The following is a 21,112-nucleotide window of genomic DNA, read 5'->3' as shown; positions in this document are numbered from 1 at the left end:
GGCCAGGGGCTGTGTAGTTATCTGTTTGAATGCAGTTAGTGCACTGTCTGGCTGGGTGCTCAATAAATAAAATAACCCACCAATAACAATGAATAGCTTTCCTGCCCCTATGCTTTCCTGTATCTGCAATGCCTCTTCTGCAATGCAATCCCATCCCTCGGTCCATTGTATTCCCCTGTTTTAAAGCGCATTTCTTCTCTCATTGGCTTGATGATCTTCCCAGATGCAACAACCCTTTTGGCTTACTCTGAAGCCTCTAATAATAAACTAATTATCTTCAAGTCCTGCCTGCTACTGCTCCGTAGTAAGGCTTGTTAAAATCTCTAACTACTGCTGACTCGCTAGGGAGCTCAGTGCAACCCACCCTTGATGTTCTGAGGCATTTCGTTCATTCATCATTTTTCAGGCTGTTGCATGTTCTTCTCTTGTCCAATCTTCTGTTGGCTGCTTCACCCCTCCTCCTTGCCCCCCCCCCCCTTCTTTTAAAATGAGCTGTTCTGTTACTGGTATGTCTTCACTGCAGAGGTAACTCTAGTGGTCTTCACTTGAGTTATTTCTCTCATGTTCACTGAGCTCAAGTGAGAGCAGCTGCACTGCAAAATAACACTTGAGTTTCTGTGTCTGCACTGCACTCACTTGTATGGCACTGAGACTTCTGAGGACACGTCCCATGGTCATGCCATGAATTCTTTCACTGTGCATTGTGAGAGAGTAGGCCGTAGCTATGCTGCTGTAGCAGCTGTGGTGTAGACATGGCCTTAGCATCTCTGTGCCTCATTCCTCAACTGTAAAATGGGGATAATAATCCCTACCTCCCAAGGATGCTGTGAGGCTAAATACATCATAGCTTGTGAGTCAGTCAGATATTCCCCTAATGGGCGCCATATAAGCAACTTAGTTAGAGCACTCTGCCTGCACCATGCTCGCAGTCCCGTAGGCGTGGGAATGAGGGATATGTTTGGGAGCCAAATGCTGATCCCCGGTGGCATTTCATTATCTGCACTTTGCTAACTGGAGACCTTGACAATAAAATGACAGCCTCATTGGGCATAGATTACATATTCTAGCCATGTTAATTATGTGAGCTTTCTGGATGTACATAAGTACAGCACTATATTAAATCTATAGACAATACTGGCAGACCTTGATATTAACTGTTTAGAATGTTTTAGATTGGCAGAGCGTAGTTATGCACCAAGAAACACTCCTGATATGGAGCCTTAGAGGAAAGGATACTTAAAGAGGCAGAGCCTAAAATTATAGATGGGCCTGAACCAAACCCCAACAGCCACGCGCTCCCAAACTGAGAAAGTTTGGATCCAGCTCAGGCCCATCTCTGTGTGGTAGGGGAAAATGAGGAATGGAAGGGCTAAAGAGTTGCCAGCAACTTTTAAAAAAAAATCACCCTCTTTTCCAAAAATATTGTACTGTTAGTCATTTTAGGTATTAACTGTAACTCAGACAATAGAGGGGGAAAGGTTTCTCATGTTGTTTAATAAATGTATTTTGACAGTGCTTTGTGTGTTGTTAATTTCACTTGTTCCCATGTGTAGTATTTCCACACTACAATAATGGAGAGAAAATATTTTTTAAATATGAAAATGAGATTGTAAAACCCACAAAAGCTGGAATGGAAATTCAGGCTCAAGCATAGAACCTGAAATTACCTTTAACGTTCCTTTTTTAAAGAGCCTAGATTTCAAGTTGACAGTATCCCTTTCAGGGACTAGCCCACAGTCATGCAGGAAGTCTGCGGCAGACAGGAATAGCACCCAGATCAGCTGACTCCTGCTGTTGTGCCTTAACCGCAAGACCATCCTTCTCGTCAACTGTACTTTTCCAAGGGGCCACTTCTGGAGCTGGATCTTAATGTTTTGCAACATTCTAAGCAGAGCTAATATTCTTTCCTACCTATCTATACTAATCGTATTTATAGCAGCATTCACTATAGTACCTACTGCTGTTCGGATTTGCTGGTCCTCGCTGAACATCAAACACAGTGCTGTGCATGCGTATGTGCCCGTATTCACGCAAAAATAACCTGCACCAACGTGTACAGTGTGGAGCTACATTTACATGATTCGGGTTACTGGTGATGCTCCAGTGATTCCTTGCTGCCAGGAAAGCCTCTTGGTACCCTAGTCAGCTAGACATGACCCCAATAGAGTGAGGAGACCCCAATAGAGTGAGGAGTCACCAGAACTGCTACATGGGACAGCAGTGGTTTGAGTCCCATGCTTTTTCATTTGCTTGAAGCACTGTAGAGACAAGGGGGCTCAAGATGGTACAAGGAGGGAGCAAGTCAAGGAAATCAACAGACAGGCTGAAGTATTAGATCCTATCAGTGGTGTTGCTTGTGCAGAGATGAGTGTTGTTCTGATAACTTTCTTTAAAGAGCTACAAGTCAGTGCTAGCACTGAGTACTACTAATACTTTGTGACACGGCTGATTTGTTACTTGTTCTTACTTTATTAATAGTAAGGAAATAATTGTAATAATATTTCTAAGCATAGATATGTTGGTTTGGTTCCCCACCCCTTCCCCCCATTCCATGGATGTATCAGTTGTCAGGTGCATCACTGCGTTGACTTCTCTGATTTTGTATTTTGAAGCCTTCTCAGCAGCATGCAGCCAAATACAACAGTGGTTGATACGAGGAAGAGTATAACCATCGTGGGTAATACACGGACGACTGGGTTTGCCTTCGGCTCTTCAGAGGTAACTCTCAAGCGCTCCCAGGTGAGAGAAGCAATCTGTATCAGCGTTCCTTAATAACTTTACAAAGCCCATTTCTCCTGGGCTCTGTCTGATACCGTATGTAAAACTCTCCAATTTGCAAAGTCCAGCAAACATCTGAAATGTGGGGTTCAAGGCTCTGATCCTTACTGGGTCATTAGAAAGCACATCTGACATCTTCAATTTGGAAAGATTGATGTAGGAGCATAGCTTCATGACTCCCATACAAATCAGTGGAAGTCACTCAGCCAAACTCACATGTACTGTTTTGGATATGAAACGGTATGTGTTATAGTAGAGACCCTTGTAAATAGTACCATTATGCCAGGCAGAGAGTTAGAAAAAAACACATGGAGCCTTCTGTGTTTTGCTAAATTCCTCATTCCACTGTCAAATTTTAGTAGCGCAAAACCAGGGCCAGATTCCCAGATGGTGTAAATCAGCATAGCTCCAGTGCAGATGGTTTACGCCAGCTGAGGACTTGGCCCGACATCGCCTTCCTGTGACCAGTTAATTATAACTTGAATCACAGATGGATGGTGCCTCCTCCTCCATTTCCAATTATTTTGTCCTTCTACATGCATAACTCCTATGAAAATCATAGGGGATTTTGTCTACATAGGAAATCCAGACCTAAAGTTCTTCCTTATATTGAGAGCCTGTGGGACTCGAGACTTCAGTGGAAGGTGAGGGTGCACAGCACCTCTCAGGAGGAACTCAGCACTTTGTAGAATTGGCCTCAGTTAAGATGAGACAGGAGAGACCAGACCTGGACCCTGGTGATGCCCCACTGGAGTCAATGGGAATTCAGCAGGAACATGATCAGGCTGTTGGTGACTGAAGGCAGTAATAATAAAGTCTGTTTCCTTTTTAATAAATTCCTTTTTGGGTTTTGTTCTGTGACTCAGGCAAATGTGAGCAAAGAGGAAGAGAACAGTCACCTCCTTAAACTCATGAAGGACTTTGAACAGTGGTTACATGTAGAAAATGCCAAACTGAGCAAGATTCTTGTCACGAAACCCTCCAGTTGTGAAGAAGTTAAAGCAATACAGAGCAAGCTGAAGGTTGGTTTTCAAACACTAATTTTCTGAGTGTAGGGAATTATGTTGGGAGATGAACTTAAGAATGGCCATCCTGGGTAATATCAATGGTCTATCTAGCTTAGTATCCAGTCTTCTCACAGTGGCCAGTGCCAGATGCTTCAGAGGGAATGAACAGAACTGGGCAATTATCAAGAGATCCATCACCTGTCATCCAGTCCCAACTTCTGGTATTCAGAGGTTTACGGACACGGGCAGCATGGGGTTCCATCCCTGAGTATCTTAGCTAATGGGCATTAATAGACCTATCCTCCATGAACTTATCTAATTATTTTTTTAACCTAGTTATACCTTTGGTCTTCACAAGATCCCCTGGCAGCAAGTTCCACAGGTAGACTGTGTGTTGTGGGAAGAAGTACTTTCTTATGTTTGTTTTAAACCTGCTGCCTATTAATTTCATTGGGTGACCCCTAGTTCTTGTGTTATATGAAGGGGTAAATAACACTTCCCTATTCACTTTCACCACACATTCATGATTTTGTAGACCTCTATCATGTCCTCTCTCAGTCATCTCTTTTCTAAGATGAGCAGTCCCAGTCTTTTTAATCTCTCCTCATAGGGAATTTGTTCCATACCCCTAATCACTTTTGTTGCCCTTCTCTGTATTTTGTTCCAATTCTAATATCTTTTGTGAGATGGGGCAACCAGAACTGCATTCAGTATTCAAAGGATGGTCATACCATGAATTTATACAGTGGCATTATGATATTTTCTGACTTCTATTATCTATCCCTTTCCTAATGGTTCCTAACATTGTGTTAGCTTTTTTGACAACCACTGCACATTGAGTTGATGTTTTCAGAGAAGTAACCACAGTGACTCCAAGATCTCTTTCTTGAGTGGTAACAGCTAATTGAGACCCCATTATTTTGTATGTATAGTTGGGATTATCTTTTCCAGTGTTCATTATATTGCGCTTGTCAGCATTGAATTTCATCTTTCTATTTTGTTGCCCAGTCTCCCAGTTTAGTGAGATCCCTTTGGAACTCTTCGCAGTCAGCTATGAACTTAACTGTCTTCAGTAATTTAGTATCTGCAGATTTTGCCTGACCCTTTTACAGACATAGGTGCTGCAGCATGCCCTGACTTGAAGTGGCTTTCGTTATATAGAGGGTTTAGAGTTTGGTTCAATGGCTCTCGGAACCCCCGCTATAAAAATTGTTCCACAACTCCTGTTTACAGATCATTTATGAATATGTTGTACTGTGCACAAATCCTGGAGGGATCTCACTGTTTACTGCATTCCATTTGAAAAGTGACCATTTATTCTTACCATTTGTTTCCTGTCTTTTAACCAGTTACTGGTACTTGAGTGGACCTTCCCTCTTATCCCATGACTCCTTACTTTGCTTAAGACTCTTTCGTGAGGGACCTTGTCAAAGACTTTCTGAAAGTCCAAGTACACTATATCCAGTGGATCACCTTTCTCCACATGTTTGACCTCCTCAAAGAAATCTAATAGATTGGTGAGGCATGATTTCCCTTTACAAAAGCTATGTTGACTCTTTCCTAACATATTGTCTTCATGTATGTGTCTGATCATTCTGTTCTTTTCTATAGTTTCAACCAGTCTGCCTGGTACTGAAATTGGGTTTAGCAGCCTGTAATTGCCAGGATCACCTCTGGTGTCTTTTTAAAAAATAACTATCTGCCAGTCATCTGATACAGAGGCTGATTTAAGCAAAAAATTATATATTTCAGATAGTAATTCTGCAATTTCATATTTGAGTTCCTTCAGAACTTTTGGGTGAACACCATCTGGTCTTGATGACATATTACTGTTTAATTTATGAGTTCTAAAACTTTCTCTATTCACACCTCAGTCTGGGGTAGTTCCTCAGACTTGTCACCTAAACAGAATAGCTCACGTGTGGGAATCTCTCTCACATTTAACTTCAAAAAGGGGAACTGCACAAAAGCAAGGAAGCTAGTTAAATGGAAATTAAAAGGAACAGTCACAAGAGTGAAATGCCTGCAAGCTACATTGAAACTATTTTAAAACACCATAATAGAGGCTCAAACTACCGATTCAAATAATTAATTCAGCTTCTGTGTGATGACTTTGTCTTTCTTGATGCTCCTTTAGCACCTCGATCATCCGTTGACATGCTTCCTGCTTCTGATGTAGTTTAAAAATTTTGCTGTTAGTTTCTGTGTCTTTTGCTGGTTGCTCTTCAAATTCTTTTTTGGCTTGCCTAATTATATTTTTACACTTGACATGCTTATGCTCTTTATTGTCCTGTCTATTTGCCTCGAATTTTTGAAGGATGCCCTTTTGCCTCTCACCTCTGTTTTAGTCTGCTGTTTAGCAATGGTGGCATTTGTTTGGTCCTCTTTCTATTTTTTTTCATGTGGGGTTTACATGTAGTTTGAGCCTCTATTATGGTGTTTTAAAATAGTTTCCATGTAGCTTATAGGCATTTCACTCTTGTGATTGTTCCTTTTAATTTCCGTTTAACTAGCGTCCTCGTTTTTGTGTAGTCCCCCTTTTTGAAGTTAAATGCTACAGTGGTAGGTTTCTTTTGTATTTTGCCCTTTACAAGGATGTTAAGTTTAAGTATATTATTGTTGATTTTACTGAGTGGTTCAGCTATGTTCACCTCTTGGACCAGATCCTGTGCACCACTTAGGACTAATTCAACAATCGCCTCTCCCCTTGTGGGTTCCAGGACTAGCTGCTACAAGAAGCAGTCATTAATGGTGCCTAGAAATTTTATCTGTGAATCCTGTCCTGAGGTGACATGTACGCAGTCAATATAGGGATAGTTGAAATCCCCCATAATTATTGGGCTGTTTTTGTAGCCTCTCTAATCTCCCTGAGCATTTCACAGTCACCACCATCCTGGTCAGTTAGTCAGTAGTATATTCCTACTGCTAAACTCTTGTTAATCAAGCTTCGAATTTCTAAGGTACCATTTTCTAAGATACAGTTTGATTCATTTAAGATTTGTACTATATTTGTCTCTATGCTTTCTTTCACATATAGTATCAGTCTCCTACCAGTACTACCTATTCTGTCTTTCCTATATATTTTGTACTCTGGTATTACCATGTCCCATTGATTATCATTGTTCTACCAAGTTTCTGTGATGTCTTTCATATCAGTATCTTCATTTAATGCCAGTCACTCAAGTTCTCCCATTTTAGTATTTAGACTTATAGCATTTGTATACAAACACTTATAAAATTTGTCAATATTTAGTTGTCTGCCTTCATGTGATTCAATTGAATGGGACTCTTTTTCATTTGACTGTTTTTCTTCAGTTCCTACCTCTACTTTATCACTTTCTATCCTCTCCTCTTTACTAGGATATAGAAGTATGCTCTTTAATCAATCCTCTCCTAAGGATTGTATTGCCTGTCCTCTGTCTGAACTGTGTGCTTCTCCACAGCTTTCAGCTGTCCCCCATCTCTTAGTTTAAAAACTCCTCTATGATCTTTTTAATTTTACATGCCAACAGTCTAGTTCTGTTATGGTTTAGGTGGAGCCCGTTCTTCCTGTGTAGGCTCCTCCTTTCACAGAAGATCCCCCAGTTCCTAATAAACCTAAATTGCTTCTCCCAACACCATCATCTCATCCATACATTCAGACCCTGCAGTTTTGCCTGTGGAACTGGAAGCATTTCAGAGAATGCTACCATGGAGGTCCTGGACTTTAATTTCTTACCTAGCAGCCTAAATATGGCCTCTAGGACCTCTCTATTATGTTTCCCTATGCCATTGGTGTATATATATATATATATATATATATATATATATATATATACAGCACATATACCATAACTACCACTCCTCCCCAGCACTGCACTTATGTCTATCTAGATGTCTCAAGAGGTTCGCAAGCTTTGTACCTTCCAGGCAATTCACCGTGTGGCTGTCCTGGTCATCACAAACCAACTATGTATATTTCTAATAGCTGAATCCCTGGTTACTATTATCTGTTTGTGCCTAACAACTGGGATTCCCTCCCCCGTAGGGGTATCGTCAGTGCAAGAGGATACCATGATATCATCTGGAAGGGGGGTCCCAACTTTTCCCTCCATTCCAGCTTGATGTTCTTCTTTCCCAAGACATTCATCCTCCTCCACAGTACAGAGGCTGAAATGTGGCCAGGAGCCTTTCAAATTATTTAAAAGCTAAAATCAGCATCCAGGGCCATATCACATCTCCCTGCTATAAAACTCACAGGATAGGTGGGTCTGTAAGGGGAGAGGGGAGATCTGTAAGGGCCCCCACGCTGCAATGGAAAGGTCAGAGTCATACTACAATATTTGCATAAGACATTTTTCCATGTCACAAACAACCTTGTTTGGCACAGATAATTTAACATTTCTGGCTAAAATCTGTCTTTTATTTTTTATCCTCAGCGTTTTAATACTTATAATCAATACAATAAAATCCACCAACAATGACAACTATAAGAGGAAACCTAACAATAAAAATCCTCAGTTAAGAGAAATCCTGCAGATGTAGACCATCCTACATGAATATGTGATGGCAAAATAAAAATAAATGCATAAACATAAATGCAGAGTTCCCACCAACTGGATGCAATGCTAATGTCCTTTTAAATGACTGAATCTCTAGTGTTGGCAAGGCAGCGATTCCTTTAAATGCCATGTTGCTGATAACCTTGTCTTTCCCTGAAGGAGCTGCAGTCTCGTGTTCCTGAGGGGCAGTGTCTTTTTGAAGATCTCCTTAGTCTTCAGACAGTTGTCGGGACCTCTGAAGACGTGGAGGACCTGCGTTATCAATGGATGCTCTATAAATCTAAACTCAAAAACTCCAGCAGCTCATTGGTAGGTGAATGGGCATCAGAGGTGTTAGTATTAAATACACTGTAGTACTTTTCCGTAATTCTTTTAGGTAACCACTGCTTTTTGACAGCTATAGTCCCAATCCAGTAAGGACATAAACAGGTGCTTAACTTTCAGTGTATAGGTAATCCCACTGAAGTCAATTGAATATATTTATATATACACGCACTTTCAATATTCAATTAGAAATCCTGTGGCCTCTTTGTCTCCACACAAGCAATGCTCATTACTTTTCCTTGAGTAAAGACTTCAGATTTGGCCCAATAGTGATATCATCTAACATGATATTGTGTAAGGGACTGGGGCATAGATGGTCTTGCCTAGTGGTCTCAGCTGGGCTGAAGCTGCCCACCAGGGACAGGAGTCGCTGAGCTGGAGTTGGAGGAATTGCAAGGCTAGATCTCATAAACAAGTGTCAGGGTCAGAGTCAGGCCAGGGTCAGAGACTGGAGATCAGAGGCAGAACTGAGGGTTGAAGTCAGGCTGGAGTCAGAGATCAGATATCAGGAGTAGAGGCAAAGTCTGGCATTGCAGCACACTGAAATCTGTGTAGTTGCCCAGACAACTTCCTGGGGCAACTACTGGGGTTAAGTGGGGGCACTTGGCCAAACAGAGGGCTGCAGGGTACTGTCACTCTGGGTCTCTTGGGTTGTATTTCCTGAGGCACCTACTCTCCACAGTGCTCCCTGGCAATGCCTCCATATTGCCTCCCAGGGGTACTGTGGGAATATCAACTCCCCTACATTCTAGAGACCTGGGTTCTAGTCCCTGGGCCCTTATACCATGTAGTTGGTATGTGTGTGTGTAATATATAACTTTCTCTTAGACATGTAATGAGGCAATCCCAATCAGGGGCTTCCTTCCCTTCCCCCGCCTGCTCCTTCTCTCCCCCACAGGATGTTCTTTTGCACAATTACTGTAACAAGGTTATATGCCCACATAACTTTATTTGTGTAATTGTCTTCTGTTCTGTGGTGCTCTGTGAGTCAATGTGATCAGTATAGTCAAGAACAGAACCGATTGTCTCAGAAAGAAACTACAAAAGGCGCCAGTTTCTTTATCACATTCACTTCATGGGCTTAGCATTTGGAATGGTATAAAGAGCTGATGTCATAGACAATTGTAATTGATTTTAATGTGAGGACCAAAGTATAGGTCTGGGTAAACATAAAGTTTTATATCAGAGAGTTGTATGTGAAAACATTGTAAAGAAGATGGAGTTTATCCAGTAACAAATATTGCAAATAATGATAAAGATATTTACAGTTAGTTTAACATAAATTTGCATAGTTAAGTCCTGATTTTCCAAAGTGACTAGTGATTCTGGGTGCCAAACTTTGAGGCCTGGTTTTTAGATTGTGGGTACCTGGCACTTTTGGCAATAAATCCTCTTTAAAGTATTGTAACTTGGGCACCTGAAAAATGAGCCACCTAAAATGACTCAATATTTTAGAAAACCTTGGCTGTAAGGTGTGGGAGAAAATCTGTAGTTTTAGTCCTTCTCCGCTAGTCTTCAAAGAAGCTGTCAATGAGTTTCAAATTGAAAGTATTTATTTAGAACACAAATCCTTTGATTTGCAGTGGAGGTGAAGGGCAGTCTCTGTTAATCAGAAATAGTGTAAAATCAGAGTTATTGTGTGGTACATTTTTTGCCCAAGTACCTTGTGTAAGAATACATTTAGTCAATAGGTGTCAGTAAAATCAAAGCTATTTCTTAGGTAACACTGCATCTAACTTACATTGTTAGGAAACAAAATCCATTTGGGCTTTATTTCTGTTGTGCATTAAAAAGCTCATTAAACACCAATCACCTGCTGTTTCAGCCTATCCAGATGACCAGAAATTTGAAAGAAACGTTCCCCCTGTGAAATGAATATTCCATTATAGGTTCCACTGGGATCTCAGTTTCATGGTATTTTGTGTTTGTGTTTATATTTTTCTTTTTTTTAAACAGACTCCTAGATCTTTGGAAGAACCTGATGGATTCAGAAAGGTACAAAATTTTCCAATCATTAAACTCAGAAATGTTAGATTAGAGGTTTCACAGGTAATTACTTTTAAATGAGATTTTTTTTAAGGTTCTTTAAAAGAGTTGGATGCCTTAGGATAAGTGTCTATGTAAAGTACCTTAATAAGGAAGCTGCTCTTCTACAAGGCCCGGGGTACATTTAAAAATTAGATCAACCTAGCTCCGTCGTTCAGGGCTCTAACATTTTTCTTTCTTTTTTTTTTGCACCCTGAGCACCATAACTAGGTTGACCTAACCCCCAGTTGAGATGAGGCTAGGTTGATGGAAGAATTCCTGCAGAGTTGGGTTAACTACTTCAACAGAAAAATCCATTCCACTGGTATAGGTTATACTTCGGTTGTAAGTGACACAGATGCAGCTGTAGCTGACCTGCTGTAGAAGCTATAGTGTAGACCAGTGGTTTTTAACCTGCGGGCCGCTTGCGGCCCACTTAGCACATAGTTGCAGCCCATGTGACATCCTCAGGGCCATACAGGTTATATATATATATATTGTGTGGATGCATCCCACATAACACATAGAGGAGAGCTGCATATGCGGCCCACAGTGGTAAAGAGGTTGAGAAATATTCCAAGTTTAAAAAGGAGAAGCAGTTTCCTTTTTAAGGGTATTGCCCTTGGACTATCCTGCCATCACAGAAGCATAGGAATTGGATGTCTGTCCATCTCCTGTGTAGATGAGGGTGAACATTTTTGAAAGTGCCTAATAATAATTAATAAACATTTGGGAGCTTACATCCTCTCCTCAGCATTCTCTACTGGCTGTGTTAGGTGGCTCTCCACTCAGTGTGTGCTGGCTTTTATGAATCCTGTTCTTAGGTGCCTATCTGTCCCTGTGCATTATATGGGGAGTCTGGGCACCTAACTTGGTGCTGTGGATTCCAATAGGGAGTGGGATGCCTAAATGTTATGCATTGCAATGCTGAGCCTAAGTCTCCTTTGTAGATCTAGCCCTTAGGAGCCTAAATCTCATTGGAAGTCAACACTAGCCTGGTGGGCTTTGCGGAGTCCCAGAATTGAGTATTCCCCCGGTGTAGTTTTGTGTAAATGAATCACATTGTCTAGTGCTTGCACAACCTTGTACAGAATTGTAAATCCCTTGCTTACAAGTCCCCTGCTGATTAATGGTTGTTTAAGGCTGGCCTGGGTATTGGTCACCTCCTTTGTTGTTACTGGAGAACTATCAGTGGGCGACTCCCAAACTCACAACATATTTCAATAACAACCATCTAACAGAATCTCATAACTTCATACACACTAACAATATACATATTTTGACAGAACAATGGGTCTCAGCAGATATCTTACATGGCATGCTTTGTATGAAACAACACACCCATATAGGAATGATGTATATGGGGGTTACTGGGTGCTACTGTGGGGTACAGTGTGTTACAGGTTCCTAATTCACATTTTGAAATTTTAATTTAGCTCATCCAGTCCATGTCCCTTCAAGTGAAGAATTGTAGGTAAAGTAAGGTAATATGCCTAATGCTATTAGACTAAGCCCTGATTCTGTGCAGCATTCTGTGAAGGAATTTCTCTTGGGACTCACATAAAAGGCTGAAACAACAAAGAGCAGAGACAGTAGAAAAGACAAAAAGGGATAGGCTTGAAAGAAAAGAAGAAAACACCAGCTTTTGATTAAAGTTCAGGAACAGTTCTTCTTTTGGAGCCTGATCTTGAGTCTTTCCATTTCCCTTAATGGGATTGAATCAAGCCCTTTATCTCTACCAGCATTTGCTTGGTTCATAAAGTTGGCTCCCACTTTACATCATCTCATCTGCCATGTTATTAGATTGTATAGATTGAGACTTTATTTACACAATACAAAGTTAAATGAATGGATAATGAGTTTTGTGATTATATCACCACACAAATAACTCTTGATCTCTCCCCCTGAGAACAACATCTCACTCCTGTTAAGGGATGCTAAACACTCACACCTGGCATTAAGTCCCCTTGTTATGCACACCTCATCTTGTCATCCCTGAGTCCTCCCCATGCCAAGGCTTCCCAATGCAGCAAGACTATTCCCCAGGTGTACCAAAGATGCGGTAAAGCCCTACCCAGTTCTTATCCTGGTGAAGTACTAGTATGTGCATTGTGATACCCACACCTCTCTTGAATAATTCTGGCCAATCTTGAACCCTCATGGTAACCCCCAAAGCCTTTACGTTATTGCACCTGCAGCTCAGCACTAGGCATTGGGTGTAGTGAACCAAATAGCAAGATCACTGGATGTTTTTTCAGCATGATAGCTCAAGTGGCAAGAATCTTCCCTTAAGTTCCTGATCAGACTAGGAAAACAATGTGTCATCTTAATTCCTGCTGTAGAAGCTGTCAGACATTGAGTAAAACTACTTTTCCTTGGTAATGACCCTAAAGGGAAAATTCAAAAAATCGATCAAGGACTTTTTTTTTTAATATGGCTCTCTTGGTCAGAGTTGCGTGTAGCGGAAAATGCTTGTGGCTCTGTTGTATCTCCATTGAGCAGTGAGATTCCATCCTTGACTTCAGCACAGCACCTTAATGTTGGCTGGTACTCAGTCTCTCTCATCCTCTTGAGCCATGTGCAGATACACAGGTCATTTCCGATGATACCTGCATGAAATATTGGCCGGTTAGTATCAGTTAGGCCCACACTAGGCAAGTCATCTGTGCCAAGGAGTACTGAAGCCCTTCCCTGACCTCTGAACAACTACCCAGTGCAAAGGGGGAGAGACAAAGAAATTCAGAAGAAGAATGAAAAAAGAAAAGGAGTACTTGTGGCACCTTAGCGACTAACCAATTTATTTGAGCATAAGCTTTCGTGAGCTACAGCTCACTTCATCGGATGAAATGAGAACACGTTGTGGGCGAGAATACAATAGTTCCCTTTCCACCTAAAAGAACATTGTCAGGCAGTTCTAGGTGCCAGGTGATTTAGAAATGCTAATGATCCAGATGCTGCTGTCGTTTATACCTGCCAGTGTACACCAGTGATGGTCCATGGACCTCAATGGAGTTATCCCAGATTCATATTGCTGCCACTGAAAGCAGAATTGGGTCCATTATGACTAGAAATACATCTATGAGTTAAACATCCCCTGGCATAACAGCATGGGTCCTAACTCATGAGAATTAGAAAGTGACATTGACCAGTCTGGTCTCAGTGCTATCTGAGCTGGGAGAAGGACAAAAAGCATAAATGGGGAGGTGCAAATGAGAGTTTTAAAATATTTGTAGTAGTTTTTTAAAATTCAGGTTAAATAATCTATGATGTTGTTAGTAGCTGAGTGAAGGATTTTTAAATATACGTTTTATGTCGGTTGCATCCCTTCAAAACTGCAGCAAATGAAAATTCTCTGGGTGAATGACTAATAATGCCCTATGTTAATTAACTTGTACCTGAAATAGTGTACCACTCATGGGAAAGGGCTGAATCACCTCATAACTTGTAAAATCCACTCCCCTCAGCATATGTGCAGTAGGAGCAGACCCCGGTTTGGGGGACTTGAATGGTGTCTAGGCCATGTGCTGATCCTCTGCTCAGGGGGTGAATTTCATCTTGGATGATTTGTGCCATCCCTCTTCCATGTGGAGCCTTATAGAAGCAGCAGCAGGGGCACGATGTCAGGTGCTGATTTGATCTTTTGCTTCCGTGACGTGTTTTTCCTGGTGATTCTCATTTCCTCTTCCGTGTTTTAATAGTTTGGGGTGGGGGATAGAAGGGCACAGATGCTGCCAGTCTCATTCCATGTCGTTCTGCTTCCATTCCATTGCCTCGCTGCATGGCTGAATGTTGTCAGAGCCTCTTCCATTTATGACAGGTTTCAGAGTAGCAGCCGTGTTAGTCTGTGTTCGCAAAAAGAAACGGAGTACTTGTGGCACCTTAGAGACGAACCAATTTATAAGCTTATGTGCAAATAAATTGGTTAGTCTCTAAGGTGCCACAAGTATTCCTTTTCTTTCTTCCATTTATATTAATGTGCTTCTTTCTACTCACTCCCTCTCTCATTCTTCTTGTCTACTGAGGACATGCCCCTTGCTAGACCTTCCCCCAGGATGAACACTGTGGGATAATGATCTCTTTAAGAGTGATATCTTATAGACGAACCAAAAAAAACCCAAAAAGCATTTGCAGGAAATTGTATCAGCGGCTGTGAGTTTTTGGCAGGTGCCTGTGATGGGGTAACATGTGTGTATTTGTGTCTGTAGTTTACCTAGCACATTGGGACATTATAGAGCAAATACTAAACAATAATGATGATAAATGTTACCTTCAAAGGTTGGCTCCCAGCCAACTGAAAATATTCCATGAGCATTTTTAGAATAAACAGGAAATCCAAAACTTGTTATTTCTGAGGTTAGGTAGCACTGTTCGATTTTTTTTTTCAAAGTAATTACAGTTCCTTGCTGCACAAATAATTTTGGCTTTATTGTTTGTACAAACAAAATAATTAGGGTTTATTAAATTTGTAGTCACCTAATTGCTTCTCTTTGAGAAATTGCTGGATGTAATCTCAAGCGGCACATGGGCAAGAGGGAATGTGTAATTTAATCTTCTTTAGAAGTCACCATAGATCTTGAGTCAATCAAATTAATGCAGCCATCCAGGAAACTGTGGATAAAGCGATAGCACTCACTCCTTGTCTCGGAGAAAACAGTAATAACACAGACTGAACTTAAGATATGACGAGAAGTATACAGAAAACAAAATCCATTTACAGTAACACAGCATATATATATATAGTGTCCTGTTAAAAATGCATCATAGATTTTATGTCTTTGGTGGTCAGACTCATGGCAGGTGTTTGGTCATTTGAAGTCTGCTGTAAAATAACATGCTTGGTAAAATGGAAAATGCTTTTTAAAAAGTGCATTAAGGCGACATATTTTTCCCAGTTTAATGCATATTTTATGAACACTGAGGAAATCTTTCCTCCTAAGTAACAGAACTCTTTCCCCTTGAACCAAAACTTCAAGGCCAAATACACCAGATCTTTGGAGTAGTTCAGATCTGGATCTTAGATTTGTGGCTGGAGCCCATCTTTGCTCCAACCATGAACATTTTCTTCCCAAGGAGAATTTGCCTAAGTGGTTTTTGTTCATTTCTTGTGCACCCAGGCCAGCCTGTACGTTTAGGAATCAAACAACAATACATGCCGCAAGTGTGCATGTTTCACAGCAAAATGGACTTCTTACCATTTAAAACAGTGACATAGATTCACCCCTCCAGGGACATAAGTGTAGAATCCCTGCTTTCTGGGCTGACTGTGCAGGCCAGGGCTGCATAAGGGAGGGCAGCGTTCAGTTTCGCTGAGACTTTATAGGAGCCCCATCAGCAGACGTTCCAGGAAAAAGGCTGAATCAACCTGGCTTTGCCTCCTCCCGTAGTGGGAGGCTGGGCCAGGCAGCTTCACTCACTATTGAACTGCCTTACTACTGCATCCTTATTCTGCTGCTAAGGGATCTTCTGGGGAGTGAATCTATCCCAGTGTTTGGAGATCTAGCACTGGTTACAGTACGTGCCCAGAAAGTGGAATCTCCTATTTATCCACATGACAAACCAGCACTGGCAGCAGCAGTGCAAGCTGCATACACTGCCCCATCCTGGGTCTGTAAGGTGAGACACCATCCTAGGAGTAAGAAGGTATCTTAGTTTCCATGTCCAATGAGTCCAAAGTGATATCTTGTATCATCTTTCTGCTGAGGATGCCAAGAAGCTTCCAATTAGTTCTGAATGAAGGTGTGATGTTCATTTTCTTTGCAAGAAAGATACTTCCAATGAACTGTTCTGGTAAAGGAAATTTTAGCATTCTTTTATGAAGGAATATTGTAATCACCCCGTAAATGCAGGAAGCCGGAGGGAGTTGTGGTGGCTAGAGGCAGAATAAAGTCAGTTTTTGGCACCTTTAAACACCTTTTTTATATTTGTATAAGGACTGCCATCCACCTTTGACTCTGGTAGGGTTCTCAATGCACTTGTTTGAATAGGACCAGTTTAAATACATATTATCTTGTTTAGAAGCCTTAGCTATAATTCTGCTTGGGATTATTCAGCAGAACAAGGATAAACCAGAAAGTTGTGGCCAGGGTCCTTGTGTATAAAGAATTGTCGAAGGCTGCTCCAACAGATCCAGTGCCACCACTTTGCCTGTGGCATTATTATCCTAAGTGCAGGTTGTGACATATCTATCAGTAGAGCTGGCTGTCGTAAATCGATCCGTTTCACAGTAACATATTGGCAGCGTACTTAATTTTAAGCAACTTTGCAGCGGAAACTTTCAAATGTCGTCCATGTGCCTTCTGAGACTCAGGGTATGTCTACACTACGAAATTATTCTGATTTTACAGAAGTCGATTTTTGGGAACAGATTGGATAAAGTCGAGCGCATGCGTCCACACTAAGTACATTAATTCGGCGGTGTGCGTCCACAGTACCGTGGCAAGAGTCGACATTCCGAGTGGTGCACTGTGGGTAGCTATCCCACAGTTCTCACAGTCCCCGCTGCCCATTGGAATTCTGGGCTGAGCTCCCAACGCCTGATGGGGCCAAAAATTTGTCACGTGTGGTTATGGGTAAATGTCATCAGTCAACCCTCCCTCCGTGAAAGCAATGGCAGACAATCATTTCACGCCCTTTTCCCTGGATTGCCTGAGCAGACACCATAGCACGGCAAGCATGGAGCCCGTTCAGCTCACCGCAGCAGTTATGACCATTGTAAACACCCCGCATGTTATGGTACAGTTTATGCAGAACCAGAACCTGAAAAACCATGTGAGGAGGCAACGGCAGCGCGGTGACAAGAGTGATGAGGACATGGACACAGATTTCTCTAAAACCACGGTCCCCGGCAATTTGGAGATCATGATGTTGATGGGGCAGGCTCATGCCGTGGAACGCCGATTCTGTGCCCGGGAAACAAGCACAGACTGGTGGGACCACATAGTGTTGCAGGATTGGGATGATTCCCAGTGGCTCCAAAATTTTCGCATGCGTAAGGGCACTTTCATGGAACTTTGTGACTTGCTTTCCCCTGCCCTGAAGTGCAAGAATACCAAAATGAGAGCAGCCCTCACAGTTGAGAAGCAAATGGCAATAGCCCTGTGGAAGCTTGCAATGCCAGACAGCTGCCAGTCAGTCGGTAATCAATTTGGAGTGGGCAAATCTACTGTGGGGGTTGCTGTGATGCAAGTAGCCAATGCAATCATTGAGCTGCTGCTATCAAAGGTAGTGACTCTGGGAAATGTGCAGGTTATAGTAGATGGTTTGCTGCAATGGGATTCCCTAACTGTGGTGGGGCTATAGATGGAATGCATATCCCTATCTTGGGACCAGACCACCAGGGCAGCCAATACATAAACCGCAAGGGGTACTTTTCAGTGGTGATGCAAGCACTGGTGTATCACAAGGGATGTTTCACCAACGTCAACATGGGATGGCCGGGAAAGGTTCATGACGCTCAGGTCTTCAGGAACTCTGGTCTGTTTAAACGGCTGCAGGAAGGGATTTACTTTCCAGACCAGAAAATAACTGTTGGGGATGTTGAAATGCCTATAGTTATCCTTGGGGACCCAGCCTACCCCTTAATGCCCTGGCTCATGAAGCCGTACACAGGTACCCTGGACAGTAGTCAGGAGCTGTTCAACTATAGGCTGAGCAAGCACAGAATGGTGGTAGAGTGTGCATTTGGACATTTAAAGGGTCGCTGGCGCAGTTTACTGACTCGCTCAGACCTCAGTGAAACCAGTATTCCCATTGTTATTGCTGCTTGCTGTGTGCTTCACAATCTCTGTGAGAGTAAGGGGGAGACGTTTATGGTGGGATGGGAGGTTGAGGCAAATCGCCTGGCCACTGAATATGCGCAGCCAGACACCAGGGCGGTTAGAGGAGCACAGCAGGAAGTACTGAGAATCAGAGAAGCTTTGAAAACCAGTTTCATGACTGGCCAGGGTACCATGTGACACTTCTGTTTGTTTCTCCTTGATGAAAACCCGCTCCCTTGGTTGGCTCTAATTCCCTGTAAACCACCCGCCCTGCCCACTTCGATCACAGCTTGCTTGCAAAGGAAATAAAGTCACTATAATTTAAAAACCATATATTCTTTATTCATTGATTATAAAAATAGGGAGATAACTCACAAGGTAGCCCGGGTGGGGTGTGGGAGGAGGGAAGGAAAAGGCCACTTCAAAACTTGTTGAATGCCAGCCTTCTGTTGCTTGGGCTGTCCACTGGGGTGGAGTGGTTGGGTGCCCAGAGCCTCCCTCCCAACTCCCCTGCATTCTTGGGCATCTGGGTGAGGAGGCTATGAAACTTGGGGAGGAGGGAGAGCAGTTAAACAGGGGCTGCAGCGGCAGTCTGTGATCCTGCTGCCGTTCCTGAACCTCCACCAGACGCCGGAGCATGTCCGTTTGATCCCGCTGTAGCCCCAGCGTTGCATCCTGCCTCCTCTGCTCTTCCTGCCGCCACTTCTCATCTCAATCATCCCTCCTGTCCTCACGTTCATGGGCTGATTTCCTGTACTGTGCGACTGTGTCCCTCCACACATTCTGCTGAGCTCTGTCAGTGCCAGACAACTGCATGAGCTCAGAGAACATTTCATCGTGAATGCGTTTTTTTCGCCCCCTTATCTGAGATAGCCTTTGGGATGGAGGAAGGAGGCTTGAAACATTTGCAGCTGTGGGAGGAAAAAAAGGGAGTGAAGTATTTTAAAAGATACATTTTACAGAACAATGGCTATACTCTTTCACAGTGAACAACATGATTCACATTACATAGCACATGTGATTTAAGTACAAGATCACATTTTGCATCTTATATTGAGTGCCTGTGCCTTTGGTGTTAAGAGATCACACACGCAGGGCCGGGCAACTGAATTCAACTTGCAGGTGGCCATGGTAAGCCATAGTCTTTTGGCTTCTGCAACCTTCATAACAGCAGTGCCCTCCTTTCCCATACCAAGCAAAGCCTGTTGAGTTGGCCATTTAGCGCTGCGGTTTTCATGTTAACGTGCAGCAGCAGAAACCAAACTAACCCCGCCCCCCATCCAATTCTCTGGGATGATCGCTTTACCCCTCCTCCCACCGCATGGCTGGTATCAGGGAAGATCCCTGCTAGCCAAACGCGAACAGCTCAGCGCCAATGCCCCCTCCCCCCCCACCACATGGCTAACTGCAGGGAGGATTTCTTTTCAGCCACAGGCAAACAGCCCAGTAGGAACGGCCACCTCTGAATGTCCCCTTAATTAAATTCCCGTATTTCAACCAGGTTACCATGAATGATATCACTCTTCTGAGGATAACACAGAGAGATAAAGAACGGATGTTGCTTGAATGCCAGCAAACACTGGGACCATGTGCTGCCAGGCTTTGTCATGTAATGATACCAGATTACTTGCTACTAGCATGGCGTGTGGTAAAGTGTCCTACCATGGAGGACAAAATAAGGCTGCTCTCCCCAGAATTCTTCTGCAAAGGCTTTTAGAGTACCTCCAGGAGAGCTTCATGGAAATGTCCCTTGAGAATTTCCGCTCCATCCCCAGACACGTTAACAGACTTTTCCAGTAGCTGTACTGGTCACGAATGCATCCCAAGTCCTCAGGGCTAATTAATAATTAAAAAACGCTTGCTTTTAAAACATGTATTATATTTAAAAAGGTACACTCACCAGAGGTCCCTTCTCCGGCTTGGTTGAGTTGGGAGGGTATTTCAGTCAGGGTGATAAAAAGATCCTGGCTGTCGGGGAGAACGGTGTGCTGTGTGCTCTTCTCAAACTCATCCTCCTCCTCCTAATCTTCCCCGTCTGCAAAATCCTCAGGCATGGCGGAGAGTACCCCATCATCCGAGTCCACGGACAGAGGTGGGATAGTGGTGGCACCCCCCGCCCTAGAATTGTATGCAGCTCAGCTTAGAAGTGGCATGTCAGGGGCTCTGTCCCGGAGCATCCGTTTGATTCTTTGGTTTTCTGGTATGCTTGTCTGAACTCCTTAGGTTTCACGCGGCACTGTGTTGCGTCCCTGCTGTAGCCTCTGTCCCTCGTGGCTTCGGAGATTTTTTGAAATGTTTTGGCATTTCGTCTTTTGGAATGTAGTTCTGATAGCATGGATTCGTTTCCCCATACAGCGATCAGATCCAATACCTCCCGTTCAGTCCATGCTGGAGCTCTTTTTCAATTCTGGGACTGCATGGTCACCTGTGCTGATGAGCTCGCCTGGCCAAACAGGAAATGAGATTCAAAAGTTCCCAGGGCTTTTCCTGTACACCTGGCCAGTGCATCCAAGTTCAGAGCGCTGTCCAGAGCAGTCACAATGGTGCACTGTGGGATAGCTCCCAGAGGCCAATACCGTCGAATGGCATCCACACTAACCCTAATTGGAAACGGCAATGTCGATTTCAGCGCTAATCCCCTCATCGGGGAGGAGTACAGAAATCGGTTTTAAGAGCCCTT

General features: G+C 42.9%; 1 protein-coding gene across 12 annotated transcripts in view; it reads left to right on the top strand.

The window, feature by feature from the left end:
- The window catches only part of SYNE3 (spectrin repeat containing nuclear envelope family member 3), a 96,346-nt gene that overhangs the window by 57,187 nt on the left and 18,047 nt on the right, over positions 1–21,112 (top strand). For 8 of the 12 annotated variants that reach the window (XM_073349571.1, XM_073349569.1, XM_073349570.1 and 5 more), the window contains 4 exons: positions 2,613–2,739; positions 3,645–3,800; positions 8,486–8,635; positions 10,607–10,645. In XM_073349571.1, the coding sequence (XP_073205672.1) occupies positions 2,613–2,739; positions 3,645–3,800; positions 8,486–8,635; positions 10,607–10,645 (472 nt within the window). Of the gene's footprint in view, positions 1–2,612; positions 2,740–3,644; positions 3,801–4,121; positions 4,168–5,134; positions 5,278–8,485; positions 8,636–10,606; positions 10,646–21,112 lie in introns of those variants that run through there. The other 4 variants (XM_073349567.1, XM_073349572.1, XM_073349575.1 and 1 more) reach the window with 4 other exon arrangements.

The sequence above is a fragment of the Lepidochelys kempii genome, chromosome 6, assembly GCF_965140265.1.
Source record: "Lepidochelys kempii isolate rLepKem1 chromosome 6, rLepKem1.hap2, whole genome shotgun sequence".
Lineage (NCBI taxonomy): Eukaryota > Metazoa > Chordata > Testudines > Cheloniidae > Lepidochelys > Lepidochelys kempii.
This window is presented reverse-complemented; position numbering and strand designations above follow the sequence as displayed.